Source organism: Onychostoma macrolepis, chromosome 18 (assembly GCF_012432095.1).
Source record: "Onychostoma macrolepis isolate SWU-2019 chromosome 18, ASM1243209v1, whole genome shotgun sequence".
Classification (NCBI taxonomy): domain Eukaryota; kingdom Metazoa; phylum Chordata; class Actinopteri; order Cypriniformes; family Cyprinidae; genus Onychostoma; species Onychostoma macrolepis.
Window position 1 is genome coordinate 12,459,377 of NC_081172.1, and position 25,654 is coordinate 12,485,030.

Below are 25,654 nucleotides of genomic sequence, written 5' to 3' on the forward strand. Positions count from 1 at the left end.
TGGCAGCGCGAGGATCAGCTAAGCTGCTCTTACAGACACGTGCATGTGGAATTACGGTTCTGTTTCTTGCATTTGACAGATAGAATGTAAAATGTGGTGGAAGGGGGGAGGGAAAGAGAGAGAGAGAGAGAGAGAAAGAGAGAGAGAGACAGAGAAAGAGAGAGAGAGAGAGAGAGAGAGAGTCAAATACCCTGACACAACACAAACAGCTCCAAGCTGTTCTCTTTGATTCGCATGCTACATTCAGATACCTATATATAGAGAGCTAGGAATAATGTTCAAAATTACCTGCTAATGGTAATATAAATACAATATATATATATATATATATATATATATATATATATTAGGGGTGTCAGCGTTAACGCATGCGATTAATCTAAAAATTTTAATGCGTTAATATTTTTTTTAACGCAAATTAATCGTTTGATAAGGTTTGACCCCAACTTCTACCAGTCATCGCAGCGCGGAAGGTTATCTATCATTGCGTGATGAGGGTACAGCGAAGCAGTGTTGCCAGGGTAACGGCACAAGTGCTATTTTGAAAATACAGTTGCGGGAAAAATTACAGAGCCGTGGTTTGCGTTTTTTTTGGGCTACTTTTATAATGTACCACGGCTGCCGAAGGTGTATATAGACAAATAAAAATTAAAATAGATCCTTTTACTAATGTGTATTATACTTGGAATGAATACCTGGCAACTTAAGAACAGAGAGGCAGTTGTAACATCACAAACAACGTGAGTTTTAAAAGATAAACACATGATTACGATAGGATATTTGTATGTGATTTTCTTGAGTGAATGTGTACATCTGCAATGCTAATTTGTGCAGCGATATAAAAGCTATAAATAGTATATTTTAACAACAGTAAACGACCAAATTCCACACGTGATCGTAAAAGGAAGTTATTACAAACACTCTATGGTAGTTTGAAGTGAGTTCTGAGTAAAAGTGTAAAGTACTATCTCATAAATTGTCTTATGAAGCATATGCTAATATTAGCTCTAATGCACCTGCAGAACAGGTCCCATTCTTCTTCACAATGCATTTTGTCATAATACTTAATGCAAGGTCATAAGAAAATGTTTTGATAATAGTTGGGTAAATGTATACTGGGATTGAAGCGATGGGGCTTGGTAAACGTTTTATTGCCAGTATAAAGGCTGATAATGGCTGAAAAAAAAAAAAGAAGAATGATAAAAGAATAATAAGGATTATGTCTCACACCTGGCAGAAGTGTGAAAGGTTCTGTTTCCTTAAACTAGTTTGTCATGCATTTCTTTATTTCAACACATTTACAGGTAAATCCTAGTATTTTAAATTTGTGATTAATCATGATTAATCACAGTCATGGACAATTTTTTAATCGATTGACAGCACTAATATACAGTGAGGAAAATAAGTATTTGAACACCCTGCTATTTTGCAAGTTCTCCCACTTAGAAATCATGGAGGGGTCTGAAATTGTCATCGTAGGTGCATGTCCACTGTGAGAGACATAATCTAAAAAAAAATCCAGAAATCACAATGTATGATTTTTAACTATTTATTTGTATGATACAGCTGCAAATAAGTATTTGAACACCTGAGGAAATCAATGTTAATATTTGGTACAGTAGCCTTTGTTTGCAATTACAGAGGTCAAACGTTTCCTGTAGTTTTTCAGCAGGTTTGCACACACTGCAGGAGGGATTTTGGCCCTCCTCCACACAGATCTTCTCTAGATCAGTCAGGCCTGTCGCTGAGAAACACGGAGTTTGAGCTCCCTCAAAGATTCTCTATTGGGTTTAGGTCTGGAGACTGGCTAGGCCACGCCAGAACCTTGATATGCTTCTTACAGAGCCACTCCTTGGTTATCCTGGCTGTGTGCTTGGTCATTGTCATGTTGGAAGACCCAGCCTCGACCCATCTTCAATGCTCTAACTGAGGGAAGGAGGTTGTTCCCCAAAATCTCGCAATACATGGCCCCGGTCATCCTCTCCTTAATACAGTGCAGTCGCCCTGTCCCATGTGCAGAAAAACACCCCAAAGCATGATGCTACCACCCCATGCTTCACAGTAGGGATGGTGTTCTTGGGATGGTACTCATCATTCTTCTTCCTCCAAACACGTTTAGTGGAATTATGACCAAAAGTTCTATTTTGGTCTCATCTGACCACATGACTTTCTCCCATGACTCCTCTGGATCATCCAAATGGTCATTGGCAAACTTAAGTCGGGCCTGGACATGTGCTGGTTTAAGCAGGGGAACCTTCCGTGCCATGCATGATTTCAAACCATGACGCCTTAGTGTATTACCAACAGTAACCTTGGAAACGGTGGTCCCAGCTCTTTTCAGGTCATTGACCAGCTCCTCCTGTAGTTCTGGGCTGATTTCTCACCTTTCTTAGGATCATTGAGACCCCACGAGGTGAGATCTTGCATGGAGCCCCAGTCCGAGGGAGATTGACAGTCATGTTTAGCTTCTTCCATTTTCTAATGATTGCTCCAACAGTGGACCTTTTTTCACCAAGCTGCTTGGCAATTTCCCGTAGCCCTTTCCAGCCTTGTGGAGGTGTACAATTTTGTCTCTAGTGTCTTTGGACAGCTCTTTGGTCTTGGCCATGTTAGTAGTTGGATTCTTACTGATTGTATGGGGTGGACAGGTGTCTTTATGCAGCTAACGACCTCAAACAGGTGCATCTAATTTAGGATAATAAATGGAGTGGAGGTGGACATTTTAAAGGCAGACTAACAGGTCTTTGAGGGTCAGAATTCTAGCTGATAGACAGGTGTTCAAATACTTATTTGCAGCTGTATCATACAAATAAATAGTTAAAAATCATACATTGTGATTTCTGGATTTTTTTTTTAGATTATGTCTCTCACAGTGGACATGCACCCACGATGACAATTTCAGACCCTCCATGATTTCTAAGTGGGAGAACTTGCAAAATAGCAGGGTGTTCAAATACTTATTTTCCTCACTGTATATAGTATGTAATAATAATATAATTAATATAATATTCAGATACCTATATATAATACGTAAAATATTCAGAAATATACAGATACCTATATATACTCAGAATAACAATACATATAACTTTAGATCCAAAACTACCTGTAAAAGGTGATATAAAAAATATTAAATTATAATTAAAATTATAATTAAAATTTATTTTATACATTCAATACACAATATTAATAAATATTCAGACAAATATTTAGCCTTCCTGAATGTTAAAAATTCTATTGCATGGCAAAAGTTCCCACTAATGGTAATATAAAAAATAATACAATATAATATAATACTCGGATACCTATATAAAATAAAATACAGAACATACAAAATATTATATAATATAATTTCTTTAAAATAACATAATATTAATGGATACTAAATATTCTATACATACATACAGCTAGAAGATAGTGTCCAAAACTACCTGCTATTGGTGATATAAAAAATATATATAAATGTAAATAACTGTTATCTTAAACATTAATATACTTAATATAATTTAATTTAAGCTGCAGTTCCCTGGGTTACTGGGCAGTATTGATTTGGGGATTGGAGAGTGTTAATTTTGGCCCTTGTACACAGACAACAGTGAGTTTGTGTGCTATTTTTATCAGTCACACAGGGAAATAACTCTTACCATCCACCACACAAAAAGAATGTATTGAAATGTATGACGCTCACCGTAATAGCAATGTGAACGTGAACTGGGGCAGCGGTTCCAGTAAATATGCATTCACATCAGAGGCTAAACATGTTCACTGTCACAAACAATCACTCATATGCAAGCAGAGAAAGCGGCACTGATCTGCTATCTCTGAACCTGTATCCAGTTTCATTTAGCGACGATGACCTGACACTTGCTCACGTGGCAGTGCCAGAGAGTGTGTTCAGAAGCTAAACGGCTCCATCTAATCATAGTGGCACAGGCAGAAAGCAGCCAATCACATATAATAGTGCTGAAGCAACCAGACAGCCAACACAACTCCAGTCCAGTTTGTCTATTATTCCAAGTCAGGTTTTTGCCTAGGCTCTCGTGTTTTGGTGAAACAAAACCTGGTCTCACAATGAAAGTAAGCTAAAAAGAAAAGACGAATATCAGTGAACTTTTTGGCCCTAGAGGTACACACAGGCTCTGTTCCAAAACCTAGAGAACTGCCTACATAGGCAGCATTTTAAGGCATTTAATAACATGTTCCTAATGTGAACACTGTCCCATAAGACTGCTTCTGGCCAAATGCAGCATCAAATGTATCCTAAAATGCAATCCTACAAAGCTCAGCGAAACAAAAAAAACATCCAAAACGGCGGAGGAAGTGAGGTTTCATTTGATTAAAATGGGCTACCCAATATTTATATTCTATTTTATGCTGATTAGAGCATTGTGAAGTTACCTTAGCAACATGCTAACAGCAAAATCGCTTGATATTAACTGTGAACCAGACAAACACTGTTTATGACACAAGGAGTTGCTGCCTATAGTGTTTTAAATCAGTCACTAATGAGGTTTCATTTCAAGAAGGGATTAAGATATGGTCACATTTGTTAAAGTTTGGCAAAACTGTCCATTGTCTATTGTCAATAGTGTTGAAATGACTGGATTTCACCGTGAAAAAATGCACAACGATGGTAAATGTGACCGAACCTTTAGAAAAGGAAGCTTGAGAGGTTTCAGAACAGTGTGACATGCCGTTTCTTGTTACAGTGAAGAACCTATGAACCATCCAAAAAAATTTAACCTTCTGACAAATGATGCTAAGTGTTAAAGATACTGACTAGGCTCAAACCATGAGGGGTTGATTAATAAGCACTACCAGCTTCACCAACCACTGAGAAGTGAACTGTCTGGCAATGATAAATCTAGTGCTAACCCACCTTAACCAGAATGGACACTCATGCTACTTTTAGCCTGTTTTTCTTTTTCAACAAGAATAACATAATGACTAACGTATGTGGAGAAGATCAACTAATAAACAACACTGTGACAGAAAAGTTACTCTGTAGTCCTGCCATTGTACACAGAACTGCCATTAATCCACTTGACACTTCTGGCTTTATGAATGGAAATAAGGACACTTGAGACGTAATGGCTTGTGAGCATCTGTATTCTGTATCCAGATGTCCATACGGGACTGTTCACGGTTTAAAAGTGATCTGTCTGCACTAAAGACCATCCATTTGTCTTGCAATGAACTTTACAATGCAAGATGACAATGGCCCAAAAACTGAGCTGATGTGACTGGATTTAAATGGACTGGCTCTGAACTCAAGTCTGAGGGTTTGTAGGCATGTGACTCCACAGTTAATCTGCTTATGTCCCACCATTGTTTCTGATGAAAAAACGATACGTCGCACACATCTTTTTCAGCTCGCTAATTTAATCGCACAGCTTCTTAATAATGCATAGGATTGCTGCTTTCATCTCTCATGTATCAAATGCAATATTTACAGTACGGCCTATAAAATAAACAAAATGTCATTATTTGGCTTTTTTTAAATTGGTATGTCTAAAAGTTAGTATGTACGTGTTTGGCCCTATCACTATCTCCCTAAGGAAACAAACGAGACCATTGTGCTCAAACTGGTTGCTGTGGAAAGGGAATGAGGGATGAGGGAGGGAGAGAAAGAGATAGTATATCCGCAGGGGGAAAACCAGCTGGGAAATACTTGCAGCCAAGGGAACAGAATAACAAAAAGAGCAGCCTCTAAAATGCATGGAAACCACTCCAGAGTAAAGCGGAAGAGGGTGAATGACCCAAGCGAACATCACAGACCTGCATAAACTAAGCAAAAAAGAGATTGAGTTGGAGAGACAAAAAATGTGCACATCGTTTTGCCAATACACTGGCCTAGAAACACAACCTGAACTAGAACACCTGAAAATATAGTGACACTCCTGACCTCGATTTTGGAAGTATATCCTTTTTTAATCTTAATCAGATGTACTTGGCCTCGTACCCCAGTGTGAACGTCTGACCTTAATGCAAAGACAAATAAGCACAAACGCTGTACCATGACCTTACAATCACCTTGACTCAGCTCTTCTGCAGATCTCCTTAAGATGTGCTTGGATTGTCAAAAATATACATCCCCTCTATATGTACACTAACGTACAAAATTTTGGGTCGGTAAGATTGTTTTCAATGTATTTTGAAAGAAATCTCTTTTGCTTACCAAGGCTGTATTTATATGATCAGAAATACAGTAAAACAGTTATATTGTGAAATATTATTACAATTCAAAAGAACTGTTTTCAATTTTAATATTTTATTTATTATTTTCCAGTGATGGCAAAGGTAAAATTTATAGTCTTCAATGTCACATGATCCTTAAGAAATCATTCTAATCATTCTCTGTTGATTTGGTGCTCATGAATCATTTCTTAAGTTGTAAACAGTTGTGCTGCTTAATATTTTTGTAGAAACCATGATATATTAAATTTGATGTCTAGAAAGTTCAAAAGAAGAGCATTTATTTTCAATTTAATGCATCCTTTCTGAATAAAGGAATTCTTTTTTTTTATAACAAATCTTACTGACCCCAAATTGTTAAGTGCATCAGTGAAAATCACAGCTAAAATTAGTGAAAAATAACAAAATGATAATGAATATAAACAACAATGTGCACCAAATATTCAGCACTGAAGAGAACCAAATTTCAGAATTGGTCATTGCAAAACCCATATTGATCTATGTTGGCTACGGTCCAAAATATACAGAAACAAACTAAATGACATCAAATCCATAGAATCTCATAAAACCATCTAAAGACTATATATGCAAGCCTAAGTGATAAATATATGGTTTATTGATTTTTCATTGCAGTTTTTTTATTATTATTTATGGCCTTTTAGCCTTTTAACTTATAGAAAAGTGTATAGAGAGACAAGAATTTGGATAACAATATGGCACAGACCCTGAATCCCCTTGTGTCTAACTGCTCTTACAGTAGGTCACGTGAGCACATTGCACCTACCGTGACAGACTTCAATATAATGGGAATATATTGTTATTTTATACAGTTAATATGCACAAATATAGGTATATACAAGTGCAGAGATTTCACACTCACCCTAAGAGCTTCAATGACCAGATCTCTGGCCTCAAGTTCTCCCTCCATGATGCTCAGAAGGGTCAGGAGCTCTGGTTTGCTCAGGTTGTCGATGTTCAGCTCGCATTTCTGAAACACACAAACCAAGAACACGAGCCTTGTTAAAGGAAAATGACACTGCATATCTCAGATGGTCTACTAGGTCCTTGGCAGAGAAGGTGTTGTGTGGGCACCGATCTCACTGCCCACAGTATTAAGTTTTCACTGAAACATTATCCAACTAGTTTTGAAACCAGAAGATCTGTCTCATCTGAGCTCCCTTGGGTAGTGATTTCAACAACAAAAATAAATACATCAAATAATTTTTTTGCAACTAAAACTGTGGAATTATTTAGATGTTTCAATGCAAACAATAGTTTTGTTGTTCTTCACTTTTGCTCATGTTTTTCATGCTAATGTCTGATATACTGGTGGTTTTAATTTGATAAATAATGGGCAAATAAATAAGTTTATGATACACTGGTTCATCTCAATTAGTAAATCTTTATGGAAAGATCAATTATAAATCTTCATCTTTAAAACAAATATTGCATTTAATAGGGTCTACTTTTCACCTTAATGATAAAAAAAAAATAGTCCAAAGATCTATTAATAAAACAACAATTATACAGCCTTAATGAACCATCATTTAAATTATAATACCCTACAGATTTGTTATAATATATGTTATAATGTTTGGTTTTAGTTCTATGTTTTTCCATAAGATGAAGACAAATTAAACAGCAGCGATGCACTTAGCTGAAGGCAATATTTTAAACCACAGTGTAATTCAATTAGGAATATGCAATGAAATAGCCAGAAGATGAGATATTATCACAAAGCAAAGAAAATTGTTTCTGAGGTTGATATGTAAGCTTTCAAAAAAAAAAAAAAGTATAACTTGTTCTTGATTCATGGAGGAATATGTAACTGAACAACAGTCAGAAAAATAAGACGTAATTAGATGGAATACATATTCACCTGCTGGAAGTTACATTAGCCCAATCAAAATGTCTTAGATTTTTCACATTGTGAGGGCCTGTAGCTAAGACCAGTAGCTCTAGTGACCTTTCCACAAATTATGTGCTTCATTAGGTGGTCTACCTTGTCAAAGCCCAATTTCTAATGTTCAGTTCCATATACTACATGTAAGAACTGAGTGAGTTTCTTTGGGAAGGACTAACTGGCACATGTGACTGATCTCTGTGTAATGAGAAATGAGAGAGTAGTAAATGTTAATCAAACTGTGTCCAGTTTTTCAGGTGTGATCCTAACTGCAACACTGATTGTAGCATAGACACAGAATCTTCCTCAGAAACTGGTAAGCATCTCCTGCACCTTAAACTACAGATGTCAAAGTACAATATAACTACGATTTGTTCTTGAAGAAATCATTTTCGCATAATGAGACTTGCAACCCCAGTCAATGGTTGAAATCCACAGCTAAAGCAATACTGAATGTGCTGAGGTTGAAGAAAAAATGTCAATACTGAACACTGACCAGGTCTTGTACAATGTTTTCTTGAACGCAGTGTAATGTTGAGGCAATTCTTTTTTCAAGCCAGATTGTGTACGAATGGGGTCAGACCACTTGAGTATACTTGATAAACAAAACTCCCCACCAAATAAACTATTCATGGACCTTGCATACTTTTGTAAGGGTATGTAGTCCTTGAGAAAGGTGTCTGGGTAGATGCACAAGACAGAGATTTACGACTTCACGCCAGTGGCCAATGGGCAGCGCTGAAGTCTGCGCACCTGTTCAACACAACTCTAAATGTAAAGGGGCCTCGAGCAGTTAAAGCAGCTCAGATCGGTTGGGTGACACAGTACTCTGAACTATGCCAGCTGAGTCACTAAAATTCAGACCGATTTAGAAACATCTCCAGTGAACACCCCCCACCCCCCAACCCGCCTCCGCATCATTACATCTCTCTTTTCGCTACATTTTTGTGCCATTCTGTGCATCACCGAAACATTAATCTGTAAGTAGCCTATTTGCTATATGACTGGCTATAGCACTCAAAACTGATGTTTTGTCTGTCATGCAAATTCATTTAAAAAGATAGATGGTAAGATGAGATACAAATCTTACTACTGAAACTAAAGACTGCCCTTTACCGTAAGACACTGCATGCAGATCAATACATTTGAAAGCAAGGAGAACCTCTGAGGAAACTGTACTGGAGGGCTCTATAGCATCTCTCCTGGGGGTAATATTGATTTTTTTTAAGGGAAGTAAGTGAGGTTCATACACATATGTTGAAAACTTGTCATCAGAATGTGTGAAATTCAATTATTGCTGCATTCTAAGCAAAAGTATTCTTTATCTAGGAAAATGACATATATATCAGTAAAATACATTTAATAGCTACATATCTAAAATGTATACAGTATAATACATGATATAATATATATATATATACACACACACACACAATTAGTATTTACAGGTATATATTTTAATATTTAATTAATTCTACAATTTATTACTTAATTTACTGCACTTTATAAATATATTATACTGATATAATTATTTTTATGTCTGACATATATATTTGTATGTGTGTGTGTGTGTGTGTGTGTGTGTGTGTATATATATATATATATATATATATATATATATATAGTATATTTTATTTGATGTCTAATTTTAAGAATACAATATATATAAATAACAATTATACATATATATACCCTTACGAAAATTAACCAAAAAAGCCAAAAATAAAGCCAAAAAACCATGGTTACTATAGTTAAACCATGGTAACCACAAATTAACCTTGGTTTTGCTACAGTAATCATAGTTTAACCATGGTATTTATAGTAAAACTGTGGTTATACAAATGGTAATCAATACGCCAAAAAAAACAAGGTTACTACAGTTTTACTACAATAAAACTATGGTTAATTTTCGTATATTAATTATTAAAGATTCTAAATATGCATTGTGCAATTAAACATTAACCATGCTAAAAAAAAAAAAAAACAGAAAAGAAAAAAAAAGCAGTTGATAATAATACCTCGATTTCAGTTATCATAGTATTTCGAAACCTATAATAAACGCGACTGGTAAATATTCAATATTTGTAAGGTAACGTTAGCCACCATCTAGGCTTACCATGGTAATCTTAAATCGCGCGCAGCTGCACATTAAAGATAGCCTGCAATAAGAAAAAAATCTCTTTCATAAAGCATTGTGCTCTGCCCGAAATAAAGGATACAATAAGAAATCTTAATTTCACATTCCATTCATATTCCCCCCAAAAAATCTCTCCATCTCCTCCATATAGCTACAGACGGACCACCGTAACACATTCACTGGTAGTTATGATTCACAGCACTGGACGATTCCTATTCTATTCATTCCATTCATTCCCAGTAATAATTAACATTCGCGGTAACGAATATTGCGGCTGACAAGATGTTATTTTATGCTTATATGTCTCTCACCGCCTCGACGCTTCCATGGCCAGCGGTTACCAGTGTTTGTAGCGGAGGTGGCTGCTCCCCTTTCGCTCCGTCCGACGCCATCTTCTCACTGTAGAGGACTGTTCAAGCTTAGGCACCACACACCACATCAAATAACGCATTCGGCACTGATTTAACTATTACACTGCTGCAAAAGAATCGCAGAGAGCCGATAATTCATCTTCCAGCAGTAAATACGTTAAGCAGGGCTGTGGATGTACGCTGAGGGCTAGATTTTGACGGGGAGCAGGTTGTGCAGCTCAGTCCAGATGTAAACCTGAAAAGAGGTGTGAACCTACAGCCTTTGAGGGAGTGACATGAACGCGATCCTATTTTTGCACTGCTGCTTGGGTTAACCTCTCTGTCGCCAGTGGATTTTGTATTTGAAGATGTGGTAAAGATGAAGATGATGAATGGAACTTAATGTTATTAGATGCCTTTGATTCATAAACACGCATAAAGATGTGGGCTCAATACATGGCTGGTTTGGATTCCTCTGGAACTATGTAAAAAATTCCAAGAGAGAAATAATACATTGAACAGCTCTTTTCGTATAAAACGTTAAAAAGGGATGGAAAGGAAACTGATGGCTATTCCCCGCATGAATAGTAAAAAAAATTTTTTACATTTAGTGTTTGTGTGGAGCATGTGAACGCTAATGTAAAGCAGACTACAATTCATTACATAACTTTATGAAGGCTGCCCACACAGGTGAGGAGAGAAAAGAACAGCAAACAACTCAAAATGACAAAGGGAATGATGGTGAAATAAATAATGCCTCACTGAGTTTGCCACATATATATTTTGCTTAGAAATCAGTCATTACTTGAACGTCACAGCAGGTCAAAGCATTTGTAGGTAAATCATGACAGGGCAGAATATTCAAATTGAGACAAAATCTTGAAATGGTAAATATTAAGTTTTATTATGAGAAAAAGCCCGCAACATTTTCTGTTCTCCCACATTTCTTGCTTGTGCTGCTTTAAAAATGGATAAGGGAGCGATGTTTACTTTGACGATTTAAGAATTACTAATTCATAATCACTTATAGACAGAAAGACAGACAGACAGACAGACAGATAGATAGATAGATAGATAGATAGATAGATAGATAGATAGATAGATAGATAGATAGATAGATAGATAGATAGATAGATAGATAGATAGATAGAATTTTGTGTCAGCTGTAACAAAATATTAACCCTTGCAAGTCAGAGAAAAAAATGTACATAAAGGAGAAAGTACTCTTTGAATGTAATCGCCTCTTTTAGTTGCTGTTCCTATTTCCCTCAGTGAAAGCCAGCAGGGGTCATTCCATCATTTTTGCTGTTTTTAAAATTAATTTGTATTTGACTATAGGACCAAATGGTTTTGACATTACTGGATTCTCCATAGCACACCACCTCTTTCCCTGTACTAAATTGGAAGAAACTGCATATTACTTTGCATGTAACACTTTAAGCCACTTAAGCAAATGCAACAGATTTGATCTTTAATGTTAGACTAGTTTCCATTATTAGATGGATTGCTCACAGTCCTTGAAGGCTTAAGTCTTGAATAAAAAATTAAGTGGTATCAAACTCTTATGACTACTGAATACAACTCACAGAAATTAATTTGATTCCTTCCCTTCTTGGTGTTATTGGTTTTGTAAGTATGAAGTATGCACTGCATTCTGTCAACTCTCAACATAATGTGGGCTTATTATCATAATGTGAGGATTCATAAATAGAGAATCATTTATAATAGATACACACGGCAATGGCTCATATAGTGGGGCCTTAGTTTATTATGAGGAACACAATCCCATCAAAATCAACTGATTTAACCTGTAATTAATCTGAAAAATGAAGTCTGCTGTAGACATACACATTTACATGTGCAATTATTAATATATTTTTTTCTCTTATATATTTTCACAATAGAAATAAATGTGTAACTATGATATGCTAGAATGCACTTTCCCTCACAGGTTGACGGCCCCTATAAAAAAATAAAAATAAAAACATCAATTAAGCTATTGACTATATTACACATTGGATAATTTAGTCACATTTATTTATGGTTCAAAGTTCAATTCAGTTGTACTGAAATCATGAGAACAGAAACAACACGAGTCGATTTAACGTTAAAATGCAACATTTTATTTAATTAAAGCAGAGTCTTGAGAGTCACATGACTCACCCATGTGTGGGAATCAACCAATCACAGCGTTTGTTTGGGTTTTCGTGGTATTCGTTACCGTTGCACCGCTGCAGTGTTCCTGAAAAGACCATAACAATCTTAAGATAACTCAAGAACATTAAAATAATTATTTCTTATCATCAGCTGTCAGGTTATGAATTGACGGTTGAGTTTAATTTGCCTTCGCCATAAAAATGAGCCTGGCACCGCACAGCGGATCGTTTCGCGCATCGCAGCAGAGCCCCTCTGTGACTGCGCTGGATGAATCGTATGTATCTATTTTCACGTCGCTGTTAAAGACATTGCTCACACAAAAAGTAGAATTTTGCCATCATTTACGCACTTTCATGTTGTTTAAAATCTGTTTAACTTTATTTCTCTGAGAGAAGCACAAAAGGAGATGTTAAGCAGAATGTTGGTGGCTGACAGTCTCTCAGTAACCATTCACTTTCAGTGTATCTTGCCAAGCAACGAAACTTCCCACAACTGCTGTCTAGGTATCCAATACACTTTTTTGAGACACAACCGAGCTCTGAACTTTTACAGATTCACCAGCTTCAACAGCAGTGCCAGTTCAGGAGAATCCCTGCAGGAAGCAGATTCAACAATAATCTCACAGAAAGCAGATGTGAAGAATTACAGCATGAAGACTCCTGCAGAGAAACTATCGCTTTGTGAGAGACGGGCTCAGTCTTTGGCTGATAGCGAAGAGGTACACACATGGAATAATCTTATACCCAGAAATACATAACTCAGACTCTTATTTTATTCTTATGTAACCTTATTAGTGCACCAACATTCAGTACGATCCATTATGAATTACATAAAGCACCCCAGGCATGTTCTTATTCTCCAGTACATCAAGAACCAAAGGTCTGGTTTAAAAAATACAGCTAGACACTTACTGATCATTATATTCATTGTATGTTTTGTTTCATTTCTCTAGTTTAATGTTTTATGGTTATTCGACCTTTGCAGTATGACCCCTGTATCCAAGAGCTTGTGCGTTGCCTGGCACTGAGCAGACTGGTTTATGGAAATGAGCATTTTGCAGTGGCTCAAGCTCAGTCAAGACTGGCTAAAGCTTACTTGCAATACAAAGGTAAAATTGTTAATTATTTAAGGCATTTAAGGAGATAGAAGTAATGTACAGTGAGGCATTTATTAGGAAGTCGTATATAATGTAAACATATATAAATGTAACACTTTTACTACCTCTTAACAATCTATGACCTCCTGTTTCCCAGGTTGGGCACATCAGGCACAAGAACATGCATCCCAAGCACATGAAGTACTGCGTTCCAGTCAGCAGGAGGAGAGAGTGAGCTGCCTCAACTGCTTCCTTACCATACATCAGACTCTTGGAAGTGCTGCTCTACTGCTTGGGAAATATCCTTGTTTACATAAACATCTAATGCAATCATATTCATAGAGAAGTGCATCTTAAGTGTTCAAATCCTTTATAGGGACATTATATATTTTTGTGTGTTTGACATTACTAAACTTCTCTTTTGAAGTAGAAAAAATGATAATTCATCAAATCTTGTTGTTTCAGATGATGTAATAATGACAGAAATATGTTAATTCGCTTAACCATTTGAACTTTAGCAGAGGCCGAGTCAAGCTTTCAGAAGGCAGAGATAGTCATCGGAGACATTGTAGCACAAGAAGCCATGGGAAAGGAGAACAGAGTGAACACTGAGTATGAAATATTTACAAATTTAGCAAGGTATGGGGACATTTTAATCTTAATTGTTGTAATGACTTGCTGTAATGACATAGCTTAAGAGATATTATCTAACATTAGATGTCTACTATATGAATTACTGTCCCTCTTTTTCTTCCTTTTAAATACAACATTGAATAAATGTTTAAGTCTGGGACTAGGAGGAAAGAGATTAATTTTGTAATTACCCTGAGAAACATCTCAATCTATTTTTCCAGTCTGTTTATTGCATAATAAACACATGCACTTGTCTACAGGCTTAAAATATGACGTGGCAACCGAGTCCACATTGATATTCACACAAAGCACTACGTTGAATCACATGCTGTGGTCTATTTATTTCTTTCAACTTCTGCAGTTTCAAATATCAGGTTCAAGTTTAAATCCATGTTTTTCCTGGCATCACTTCAAGTTGACACTGGTGCAGTTGTAACAAAGGAAACAGTTTCATACATGCATTAGGATTTGTTGTTATGCTACATTTAGATATAGTTCTCTTTTTTGCCAAGCAAAAGAATGATTATATGAACCTCTGGCATTTCATTAGGAATGCAGGCTAAAATCAGCAGTATATTGTTCACCACAAGGTGGTGATCCTCATCCACAAAAAATCTTAACAACATTACAATAGAATTGAAGCTTTATGATAAATTTCACAAACTTCTCTGTTTCTTGTTAAATAGAAACGGAATTTTTTTTTTTTTTGTCTTATCATATATTAAAGCTGGCACAGGTAATGTGAATGTCACACTACGCTTTCCAGTTTGGTCACATTCAGAGCAGAGCAGAAAAGCATCTCTAAATTTTTGCAAAGCAAAATGCAACATCAGCTGCATCAATTTATTAAACATACATAAAGCAAAGGGTTTATTATACAGAAATCATTTATATTTGGGGGGGGGGGTTTGGATGTGACAGCATTATTCAAAGATCTTTTGTTTCTCAGGGGTAACAATTCCCACAGGAGGACTTGATTAACTTGTTCAATAGCTTGTATTGATCCTAGTGTTTATTATGGCTGGTCTCGCCAGGCTTGACTGTGACAATGAACGACTGTGGTTTGTCTGCCAGCTGTGTTTATATTGTGAGTGCAGAGTGACAGTAGATCTCACTGGGCCATCTCAGGTTTTGTTATTGCTGCTCTTTGTTATGTAGGTAAGGGCATCTGTTCTAGAAAAGATAAATTGTTATACAGTAAAGCTCGTTTATTATGTATTTAGAATATTATGTGGGGAAATTTGAGCATCTGTAATTTTTTGCTACCCTTAGCAGATTGTGTTTTCATCAGTTTGTCAGCTGGCTTTGTTAGTCCCAGAAGAATGTGCATATGAGGGTTGTGATGAAAGCTTTCTAATTCTTCTGCCTTTGACTGTAAAGCTACTGTTGACATATTTGAAATGAGTGAACCTGCGCTATCAACAAATACCGCAACAAAACCCTGAAACAATGACACAAGCTTACAGCTTTTTCATCCGGATGGAGGCTATGAGCGAATGAACATCAGAGTCAGCATATCACTATCATACTGACATGATTCTCAACACATATTTACATCAGCCCTTGTTGAACATTTGCTGGTTGGGATTTTTGGCCTTGACAGAATTCATAAGTGAAGTGTATGTTTCCTTATGTCTTTTCACACTCTATGCCTGTGAGCAAACAAAGCTTAAAAGGTCAAGTGTTTTATTTTTGCTATGTTAAATCATCCATCCACTTAACATCCTCTTGATGGCTGATAGAAAATCTGGGTCTTGACGAAAAAAAAAAAAAAAAACAGTTTTAAAGGGATAGTTCACAATGTATTACTTTCTTCTGCAGAATACAAAACAGATACACTGTTAAAAAAAAAAAAACTAAAAAAAAGTTAATAACTCAGCTAATAACTGTCAACTTCTAAAATCTAAAATGACCTAATGAGTAACAAACAGTCTATTGAATTAAAAAATTATTGTCAAGGTTAAAAGATTGTTTAGCATTTAGCAATTCAAGAAGAATTCTTATACCTGTACACTTGATTTTCAAATCTCACTTTATTATATGGGCATTATTTGTCTCTTAAAACTACAGGCAAGCATGTTATCAGAATATATTACATCCAGCAGTTGCAATGAAATGCGCATGTACCTCAACACACAAATCTCAAATGCGGAGAAGATCAACAAATGTTAATTCACCAAAAATATGAACTCTGAACCATATGACAGCTAAGCAACAATGACAACAGCAGCTGCAGCATAAATCAAGCTAGTAAAATGTAAAGCAATGATAATTTTTTAATAAGTTGCCACATCATCTTTTCAAGCTGCAAGGCATGCTGGGAACTTGCACAATAATAAAATTGTTTATTCAGATGGCTCAGTATGGAAAGTTGGGAAAACATCTGGACACCTTATGAAAAAATACTGGAGATCTAAGTAAGGTCAACACAACAATTTTTGTTAAAAACATGTTTAAAATATTCTTGTCCAGTTCACAAGAAATAAGAAACTGACTGGATTTTTTAGTTTTACATTGGATTTTTTTTTTCCCAAATAACAAAAGTGAAAGGGGTCCAAAATATTAACATTCACTATATGGAATTGATATGCAGGTTTGGGACAACATGAGGGTGAGTAAATGACGTCAAAATTTTCATTTTTGAGTGAACTATCCCTTTAAATCACTGCTCGGTAGTTTCTTTGATAATGTTATAAATTAAGTTGTGCTAAACTTGGCTGGAGACTGAACTTGGAGTGCTGTTGTGCCAGTATGAAGTAATCTAAGTGTTTATTTTCAGTCTTTTTAAAGGTGACGATGTCTTTTCTGTTGCTCTGTGTCTCTATTTATCCCTAATTTTGCCTGGCACTGCTCTCTATCAAGCCTGAAATCTTTCATACACAGTCTACGTCAGTATTGGTCTGTTAACAATTACTAAGCAGAAGGCTTGGGGGACTACTTGGCAGTCCATGTAAAACTCCCTAATTGCATTACGCCCCTGCACAACGGACATTAAATCAGATTTCTCCACGCAGATTATATCTCTCCTCCCACAGAGGATGCCTGAGAGGATGGCTGGTATTACACTAGCGCTGTGTGGCATAATACAGGATGTGTTTAGGTTTGTGTACCCAGGCAGCGCGGCAGTAGAGTTGGCACATACGCACTGCTGGATCCAGCTGCCCCTAAAAGGAGGCCCAGAGTCTGGAATTTCTGATGCAGCCTTGAAAAGTTGCCAGGGTGCTCCAGCGTACACACAAATGACTATTAGAAAACCTTGGTGGAGTCGTGTTTAAAATCTTTGCCATTTCGCAAATGTCGCCCCTGAGCGATTTTCCACGATTGCAGTAAATCCAATTGGACATTCAGATTAAGAGCTTTTTGATTTCATTTAAATAAAATGGATGTTCCAATCCTAAAATATACACTATAGATTGAAGATAAGATGTATTTACAGCTCCATCATCATTAAATTATGCAGATATGCATGAATACTTACAAATTATGCGTAATGTCAGCCATATGTTAAAAATCCACTTGCTATTTTAGAGGTGCACCGTGGGAATCCACTAATCAAGCTTTAACGTTTGTTTGTGATGTAAGGTTTTTTTATGAGACAAGGATGCTGGATGATCAGGCTACTCTCTCTAAGATGGGGAAATTGAGTTAGGGATCCATTAGAGTGGATGAATCTGGAAAGGCTCAAGGCTTTTAACAAGATGGATTGGTGAAGCATGGGATCTCCCTGTGGTGATGGATGTCTCCATAAAGAGTAGTGCTACACACCTGCACACATCAGAGAATAGCATCATGGTATGGACAGTGAGATCTTAAGGGCTGAAACCAAATTGAAAATCTTGTTAGTATTTAACCCTGGTAATTAAATGGGTAGTTCACCCAAAAATGAAAATTCTCTCATTAATTACTCACCCTCATGTCATTCCATCGTTCATCTTCGTAAGACAAATTAAGATATTTTTGATGAAATCCGAGCGCTTTCTGACCCTGCATAGACAGAAAAGTAACTACCACAGAAAGGTAATAAGGACATTGTTAAAATGAGAGTTTCATTTACGAGAGTACCGCTCATGCGCATACACAGGAATACATGCATACACCGGAATGTACAAGCATACATTATGGTACTGTTGTGAATGCATGTCAAAGACTGACACAGAAGAGAAGAAATTGTTGAATAAAGTTTTTTTGCTTTCTTTGTGCACAAAAAGTATTCTCATAGCTTCATAAAATTATCGTTGAACCACTGATGTCACATGGATTATTTTATCGATGCCAGAAAGCTCTTGGATTTCATAAAAAATATCTTAATTTGCGTTCTGAAGATGAACGAAGGTCTTACGGGTATGAAACGCCATGAGGGTGTGTAATTAATGACAGAATTTTCATTTTTGGGTGAACTGTCGCATTAACAGAAACTTTCAGGATTTTAAATTATTTAAAACAATTTTAAGTAACAAAAGGTTTTTTCTTTTTAATCAGCTAAGATGCATTAAATTGATCAAAAGTAACAGTAAAGACAAAAGATTATTTCAAATGAATGCTTTTTATTGCTTTATTGATTGCTTTATATTCATTAAAGAATGTACCACAGTTTCCACAAACATTTAAGCAGCACGATTATTTTTCAACTGTGATAATAATGAAATGTAACACTAAAGACCAGAGTAATGCCTGCTGAAATTTCAGCTTTGACATTACAGGAATAAATGACATTTTAAAATATATTAAAATGCAAAATTATTTCTTATTTTAAATTGTATTAATATTTCATACTATTGCTGTTTTTACTTTGGTGAATGTTTTCATTTAAAAACATTAAAAATCTTACAGACCCCAAACTCTTGGTTGTTTTTAGTCTAAATAAAAGTCTAAAAACTGAACTGAATACTTTTTTTATAGAACAGCATTGACTGTTCTGTACTTAATTTCTTCACAGATAGCAGACAGCAGTAAATCTCTGCATTGTTCTGGAGTGAGACTAGATGCCTAAAGGCTGATATTGAGAGAGGAGAATCAGACCTAATAAAGACATGAGCTCTTGTGTATTGAGTTCAGAGCTGCAGGGCATGTTTGGATTTGCTGCACTCCACATCTTAATAAAAGAAACGAAAACTCCTTGAAGGTTCAGAGCTGGTGCCGCTATCCTATGCAATGCACAGCAGTTCTTCCTGTTTTTAACCAGTTCGCATGAACAGGCTTTTCTTGCCCTTCTTCCTTTCATTGTTCTGGCATTTTTGCTCATGCCTGGCATTACAAATGAGTCATTCTCATTATGATGGCATGCATAAGCGAGGTCAACAGTGTGCTGTATGTGACACTGTGGATTGATTTCATGATAAATGACATCTTTGTGTCTGTGCTGTGTTCTATAGGGTGTACCAGCGGCAGGGAAGGCCTGAGAAGGCCCTCAGTCAATGTGAAAGAGCCTTGGAGCTGCTTCAGCAAGGAGCTCAGCTCAGTCAGATCTGCTGTGTTTACAGAAACATGGCGGCTATCGAACAGGCGCAGGGACATCTGGATAAAGCCATTGAGCATCTCCTACAGGTAAACACCACAGGGATTATTCATGTCCAGTCCTTCAGAGAATTACACTGTACTGAACTCATATTAAAACAGATGAACTAGATGAATAACCTAATGCAGTGTCAAACCCATTTTTATCGTCACCTTAATCCTGCTTTTATCACCAATATTGGGGTAAACAAGGAAGCATATAGTTTATTAATTTCATCCATCAGAGGCCTTTAGATGGCACACACATACACTAAATGGACAAAAGTATTGGGATACCTGATCATTAATATGGAGTTGGTTTCCCTTTTTGTGGCTTTAACAGCTTCTACTCTTCTGGAAAGGCTTTTCACAAGATTTTAGAGTGTTTCTGTGGGAATTGTTGCTCATTCATCCAGTAGAACATTTGTGAGGTCATGCACTGATATGGCACTGGGACTTTTATGCACCATACACCTTTACCCCGCTCTGTTCCTATTTATAAGTTACAGAATATTCCTATTTCAAATAAATCAAATATCAAACAATATTTGTATCATACAAAATCCAGGAAAAAAATGTATCATGGTTTCTGCAAAAATATAACTGTTTTCAACATTGATAATAATAATAATAGAAAAAAAAATTCTTGATCATCAAATGAATTTGCAATGATCTGGTGACACTGAAGACTGGAGTAATCACTGCTGAAAATGTAGCTTTGCCACAGGAATAAACTAAAAATAAAACAGTAAACAGTAAAGTTTTAAATTGTAATAATAATATTTCACAATATTGCTGTTTTACTGTTTTTCGTTCAAATAAATGCAGCCTTTGTCAGCATAATGGGTTTCTTTCAAAAAGATTAAACAGTCTTAAGGACCTTGAACTTTGGAACAGTAGTGCATGAAATTAGTAATTAGGAAATATTAATCAAATGGCGATACTGACAAAAAAGAATCACTCACTGCTTTTGACTGGATGACTCTAATAAGGTATCTGAAACCAAGCACCAATGTGAAGTTAGACCTAAAAAAAAAAAGATTTCTATGAATCATCGCATACTCTAGGTGAGACTGTATTCCTCCACATGCCATAGTTGCCCAGTGGTTGTGTTTTTGACATTTCCTCAGTCTAATGGTTTTTTAAACCTGGAACACAGAGTTATTTAAAGCCAGGAACTATTGATATTTCCCATGTTTCAGGGTGGGTGTGATATGTGATATATCTCTATTCAAGTCTCTGTATCTCTCACTCTCTCTTCAGGCTCATTCCATAGCTCTTAGTCAGAGTCCTGGGGGTCTGGAGGGGGCCCAGATTGCTCACAGCTTGGCTCTGGCCTACTCTTCCACTTCAGAGCCTCATCACAACGGTGAGCGACTGCATTCACAATAGTCTGTCTGTACGGGGGATTTAATTAGGCCCCGAGCATCACACAGAAATAATGAGATTTGTTATGAAGTCAGTATTAGAATAATACAAAAATTAACAAATATGTATTATGAGCACAAGGCATTCTGGCATCTGATCCAACATTTAGAGTTTGTCACTGGAGTGAATTGTGTTTAGCAGGCTATACATAAGGAGAGCTTTGTGTTAGCTGTCCTGCATAATAAGTAGCAGTCAAGTCTTGAAGGTGACCCTCAGCTAATCAAATGAAAAATATGATGATGTGTTGTAGTAGCTCTTCACGGGATAGTGGAGGACTCATATTGTGTAAAAAGGCATTAGAGGGAACTAAAGAAATGTGATTATGTTGATCTCTTTTCCCATTTCAATAGATTCAGCAGCACGCTTTTTTGAGGAGAGTATAAGTGCATATAGAAGTGCACTAGGCCCACAGGACACACTCACCCTATCTGCTCAAGATGACTTCAGTCATTTCCTGCTACTCACAGGACAGCAGGAGGTCAGCTTCAAATTGAGATCTGGATATGGTGTATATTATAGAATAGATGTTATAGACTATATATACAGTTAAAATTTTGGGCTCATTAAGATCTTTTAAGGAAATGAATACACTGAAGACTGGAGTAAAGGCTGAAAATTCAGCTTTGCCATCTCTGGAATAAATTTAATTCTACAATATATACAAATAGAAAAGTTATTTTAAATTGTATTAATATTTCAAAATATTACTGATTTTACTGTATTAATCAGATAAATACAGCCTTGGAATGCATAAGTGATCATATGCAAAAGTTTAAGGATTGATCTTTTAAAAAACCTTACTGATCAACTTGGAGGATACGTTTCATATCTATGATGATTATAATTATATATAGTTGGGGTTATACTCTGTTTTGTGTTTCAGAGATGTGCTGAGATCCAAAGAGAGTCTCTAGCCTATAAGAAGAGCACGTTTGGTGAGCTGAGTGCAGAGGTGGCAGAAGCGCTGCAGCTGATTGGTGGAGTGGAGATGACACAGGGTCAGATGAGACACGCCCACAGGACCCTCAAGAAGGTGAATCAAATATAATGCATGATCACTATGCTGTAGGAGTTGGCTGTTAATAGATATTAATTTATGCTCAAACATTGCTGGTGTATTAAAGAAAAGTACTCTCTATTTTTAAATGCATGTTATTGGTCTTATTGTGAATGATTCATTCATGTTTTTTGACCTTGTAATTTTTCAGTCAAGATGCTATAACTCAACCTTCCAGTGAAAATGAGAGACTTCTCTTTGGTGATGTATGCAGGACTTCATTTAGTCTGCTTAAGTGCCAGCCCTTTTTTACAATCGACTGCAAGCTCAAATTCAAATCTCCATCCAGTCAACAATCAATGGATAGAACCAAGTTCCTTTTTCCTTCTTTAATCTGCACGTCAAAATACAAAAAAAAAAAAAAAGATTTGTTGCTACTTCTGTTACATCTCGACTTTAAATACACATCACCAGTTTGCTTAATTTAATTCTACATATACATGGAATTCCTATGGCATAAAATTGAGTTTATCAAATACAGTTAATTGATTTACTTTTTCATCAGGATCCTTCCATGCACAATCGCTAGAGCCTGAGCAAAAAGAGATCTAAACAGCTATTTCGACCAAAGTCTCTGAGGACCTTATGTCCACAGAGCTATGCTCTAATCTTGGAGTGTAGCATGAATAATATTTATCCTCAGAGAGGATGCTTTTTCTGATATAAAACGTTCCGAGGGATAACATTGTGTTCTTGGTCCTTCTGGATGCAGCCAGATATTTTCATGTTCGTTGGTACATTGCCGAGTGCTGTTAAAAGGGCACTGAATCCAGTTAAAAGGACCTTCATGTGACCTTCCACTAGACGTTCATGAAGTGAAGTAATATTCTAAATTGATGTCTTCTAACTTATATAACATGTACGTATAGAATAGAAATGTTGCTTTGGACAGTATATTTGTTTTGGTAACTTGTTCTTTATTCAAAGCTCGACTATTTTTGGACCGGACAGCTCATTTCTCCCTCGATCTCCTCCTTTAGGAGTCACACCACACTCTGATTTGCTATGTTATTTATTCTCTTTTGTGTCATTGCTCTTAGCAACCGATGCAGTAAGAAGATCTAAAACATTATCTCTTTTATTTACATTCCGAACATCTTTTGTATGTCTTAAATATGCGAATGGCTTGTATTCTATTTTGATATGGTCACACTGAAACCCCCTCTGAGATAATATGATGACTGTTGTTGATCTTTGGAAACATGTCCCCACTTGTCTTTAAATGAGCACTGTTGCTATGTTTCTTTGTTGTTGTATCGAAGGGCTCCATTTCGGGGATTGTGAATCAGGGGTCCCACGTTCTGCACTTCCTCAGGCTACTAACCTTTCCCCGCTACCTCTGACAGATACGAGCAGCTCATATCATGTTCTTTCTCCTGTAATCATGAAAGCAGCTGCAGCAGAGCAACACACTCCCAGTTTAGACTTTGGCCTAAAGCCATTTGTTTAGGCCAAAAGGAAGTATAAAAAGGATAAAAAGGAAGTTTTGTGTGGTCTTTAGAGGCATACGCGGTCCAGTTTCTTTATAAAGACGCACACACTTTTGAGCAACACTGTGACTGTTTTCCCATTGAAGTGGGCCCCATGACATCACTTTTGCCTGCGGAAAGTGATGAAAACATGGACTGAGCCTTTTCAGTCATCAAGGAAACTTTGAACAGTACTTTCCTTTGTCTTTTTTGGAAAGACAAAATGTCATGTCGTCATTTCGAGTGTTTTTCTTCCAAACCCTTGCTGTTGTTGTTTTGAAGATGTCGTTGAGTGAATGAGAGAGGGTTTATTTGAGGAAATGAAGTGGCTTGGCCAGGTATGCTGTAATATCTGTTTGCCAAAGGCACTCCTCCCCTCTACTATGTTTATGAAATCAGAGTCAGGCTGTCCACTACCTCTTGAGCCCCACACACAGCAGTAAAGCTTACTTGCTTAGTTTTTCATTTTAAGAGTTACAAATACATTTTTTAAATATATTTTAGTTTCATATTCAAAGGCAAAGTTTTTGACTGTATTGAAGCTTAGCCAGCTCTTTATTGTTCACCAAGCTTTTCAATCCTTTATGAAAAATAATGATAATTAATTTTCTAAAGGATGAACATTAAATGTCTGTTACAGTCCAGTGTTTGATTGCATTTTCTGTATTTGGCTGTTTGGGTTGATTATGCATCACGTGTCATCAACATGTGTCATTTCGATAAAAAATGATATGAAGGTGTAAGTCCTGTAACTGGTCACCAGTCATCAACTTTCTTTGTTTTTACCTTCACTATTTTATTTTAAAATGGTCCTGCGCTTGACAGATTAACAACATAAAAGTACAACTATTCCTCATATGAAGCCTCATATAAAGTCTTAAAAGCTGCACAAATTTCAGTTATAATAATTATAATTTAATTTACATAATCACATTTTTATTATTTACATTTATATTAGAAATATATATTTACTACCTGTAAAACATTTGGAATATTAAATAAATTTTAAATTGTTTTACACAAAAATATTACATCCAGCTGTGGTGAGCAATATATATATATATATATATATATATATATATATATTCATTATTATTATTTAAAATAGTTTTAGGTGGAGTTTAGCATGTAAATGTTTTGCTGACCACCCGTATCTGTGTCTGTTTCAGTGTCTGGATATTCAGAATATGCTATACGGTCCTCAGCACAAGAAAACCAAAGCCACACACAGAACCGTGGACATGCTGTCTCAGTGAGTTCCAGTCACACTATAGCAGGAAGTCAGTGCACTCTAAAAATGTGTTTTCAGTGCAGTACACTGACATTTCACTTGAATGTACCGCGTTAGTGAGAGTGAATATTATTTATAGATGAGGCATTTAATGCTTTTATGGTCTTTTTTTAGGTCACCAGATGTCGGTGAGAGACGAAAGGAAAGCCGTCTTGAAACAAGGCCTCCATTCTGTGCGGTGGTGTCATCTGCATCTGAGATGACATCTAGCATGTCTAACTCATAACAGCAGTGACCAGCAGATGGATCTAATGAATGTGTCATGGACCATCAGGGATGTTTGACCTCATCCTATTTCACCAAGAGAAATCTGTGGATTGGAAAAAAACAAGGCAATATTTCTAGAACAGCACACAAGCTTCACTGTGTGTTTAATCTCTGTTGCTGAGTCTCAGAGTGGTTGGCAAGGTGACTACCTCTGCACTTCAAAAAATGAGAACTGTCC

At 36.3% G+C, this 25,654-nt stretch overlaps 2 protein-coding genes across 2 annotated transcripts in view; one reads left to right on the forward strand and one right to left on the reverse strand.

The window, feature by feature from the left end:
• The window catches only part of cttnbp2 (cortactin binding protein 2), a 51,014-nt gene extending 40,162 nt beyond the window's left edge, over positions 1-10,852 (reverse strand). Inside the window, exons 1-2 of the mRNA XM_058751101.1 lie at positions 10,547-10,852; positions 7,076-7,183 (exon numbers count right to left, since the gene is read on the reverse strand). Coding sequence (XP_058607084.1) covers positions 7,076-7,183; positions 10,547-10,627 — 189 coding nt within the window. The 5' untranslated portion in view covers positions 10,628-10,852. The remainder of the gene's footprint in view (positions 1-7,075; positions 7,184-10,546) is intronic.
• A 1,912-nt stretch (positions 10,853-12,764) lies between these two features.
• On the forward strand, positions 12,765-25,627 carry ttc23 (tetratricopeptide repeat domain 23). Its single transcript, XM_058751151.1, has 11 exons — positions 12,765-13,016; positions 13,295-13,460; positions 13,727-13,850; positions 13,996-14,137; positions 14,352-14,477; positions 19,844-20,015; positions 21,228-21,333; positions 21,743-21,870; positions 22,276-22,425; positions 25,088-25,170; positions 25,324-25,627. Exons 1-11 carry the CDS (start codon positions 12,943-12,945, stop codon positions 25,433-25,435), a joined length of 1,383 nt encoding a protein of 460 aa, XP_058607134.1. The 5' UTR covers positions 12,765-12,942; the 3' UTR covers positions 25,436-25,627.
• The last annotated feature ends 27 nt before the right edge of the window (positions 25,628-25,654 follow it).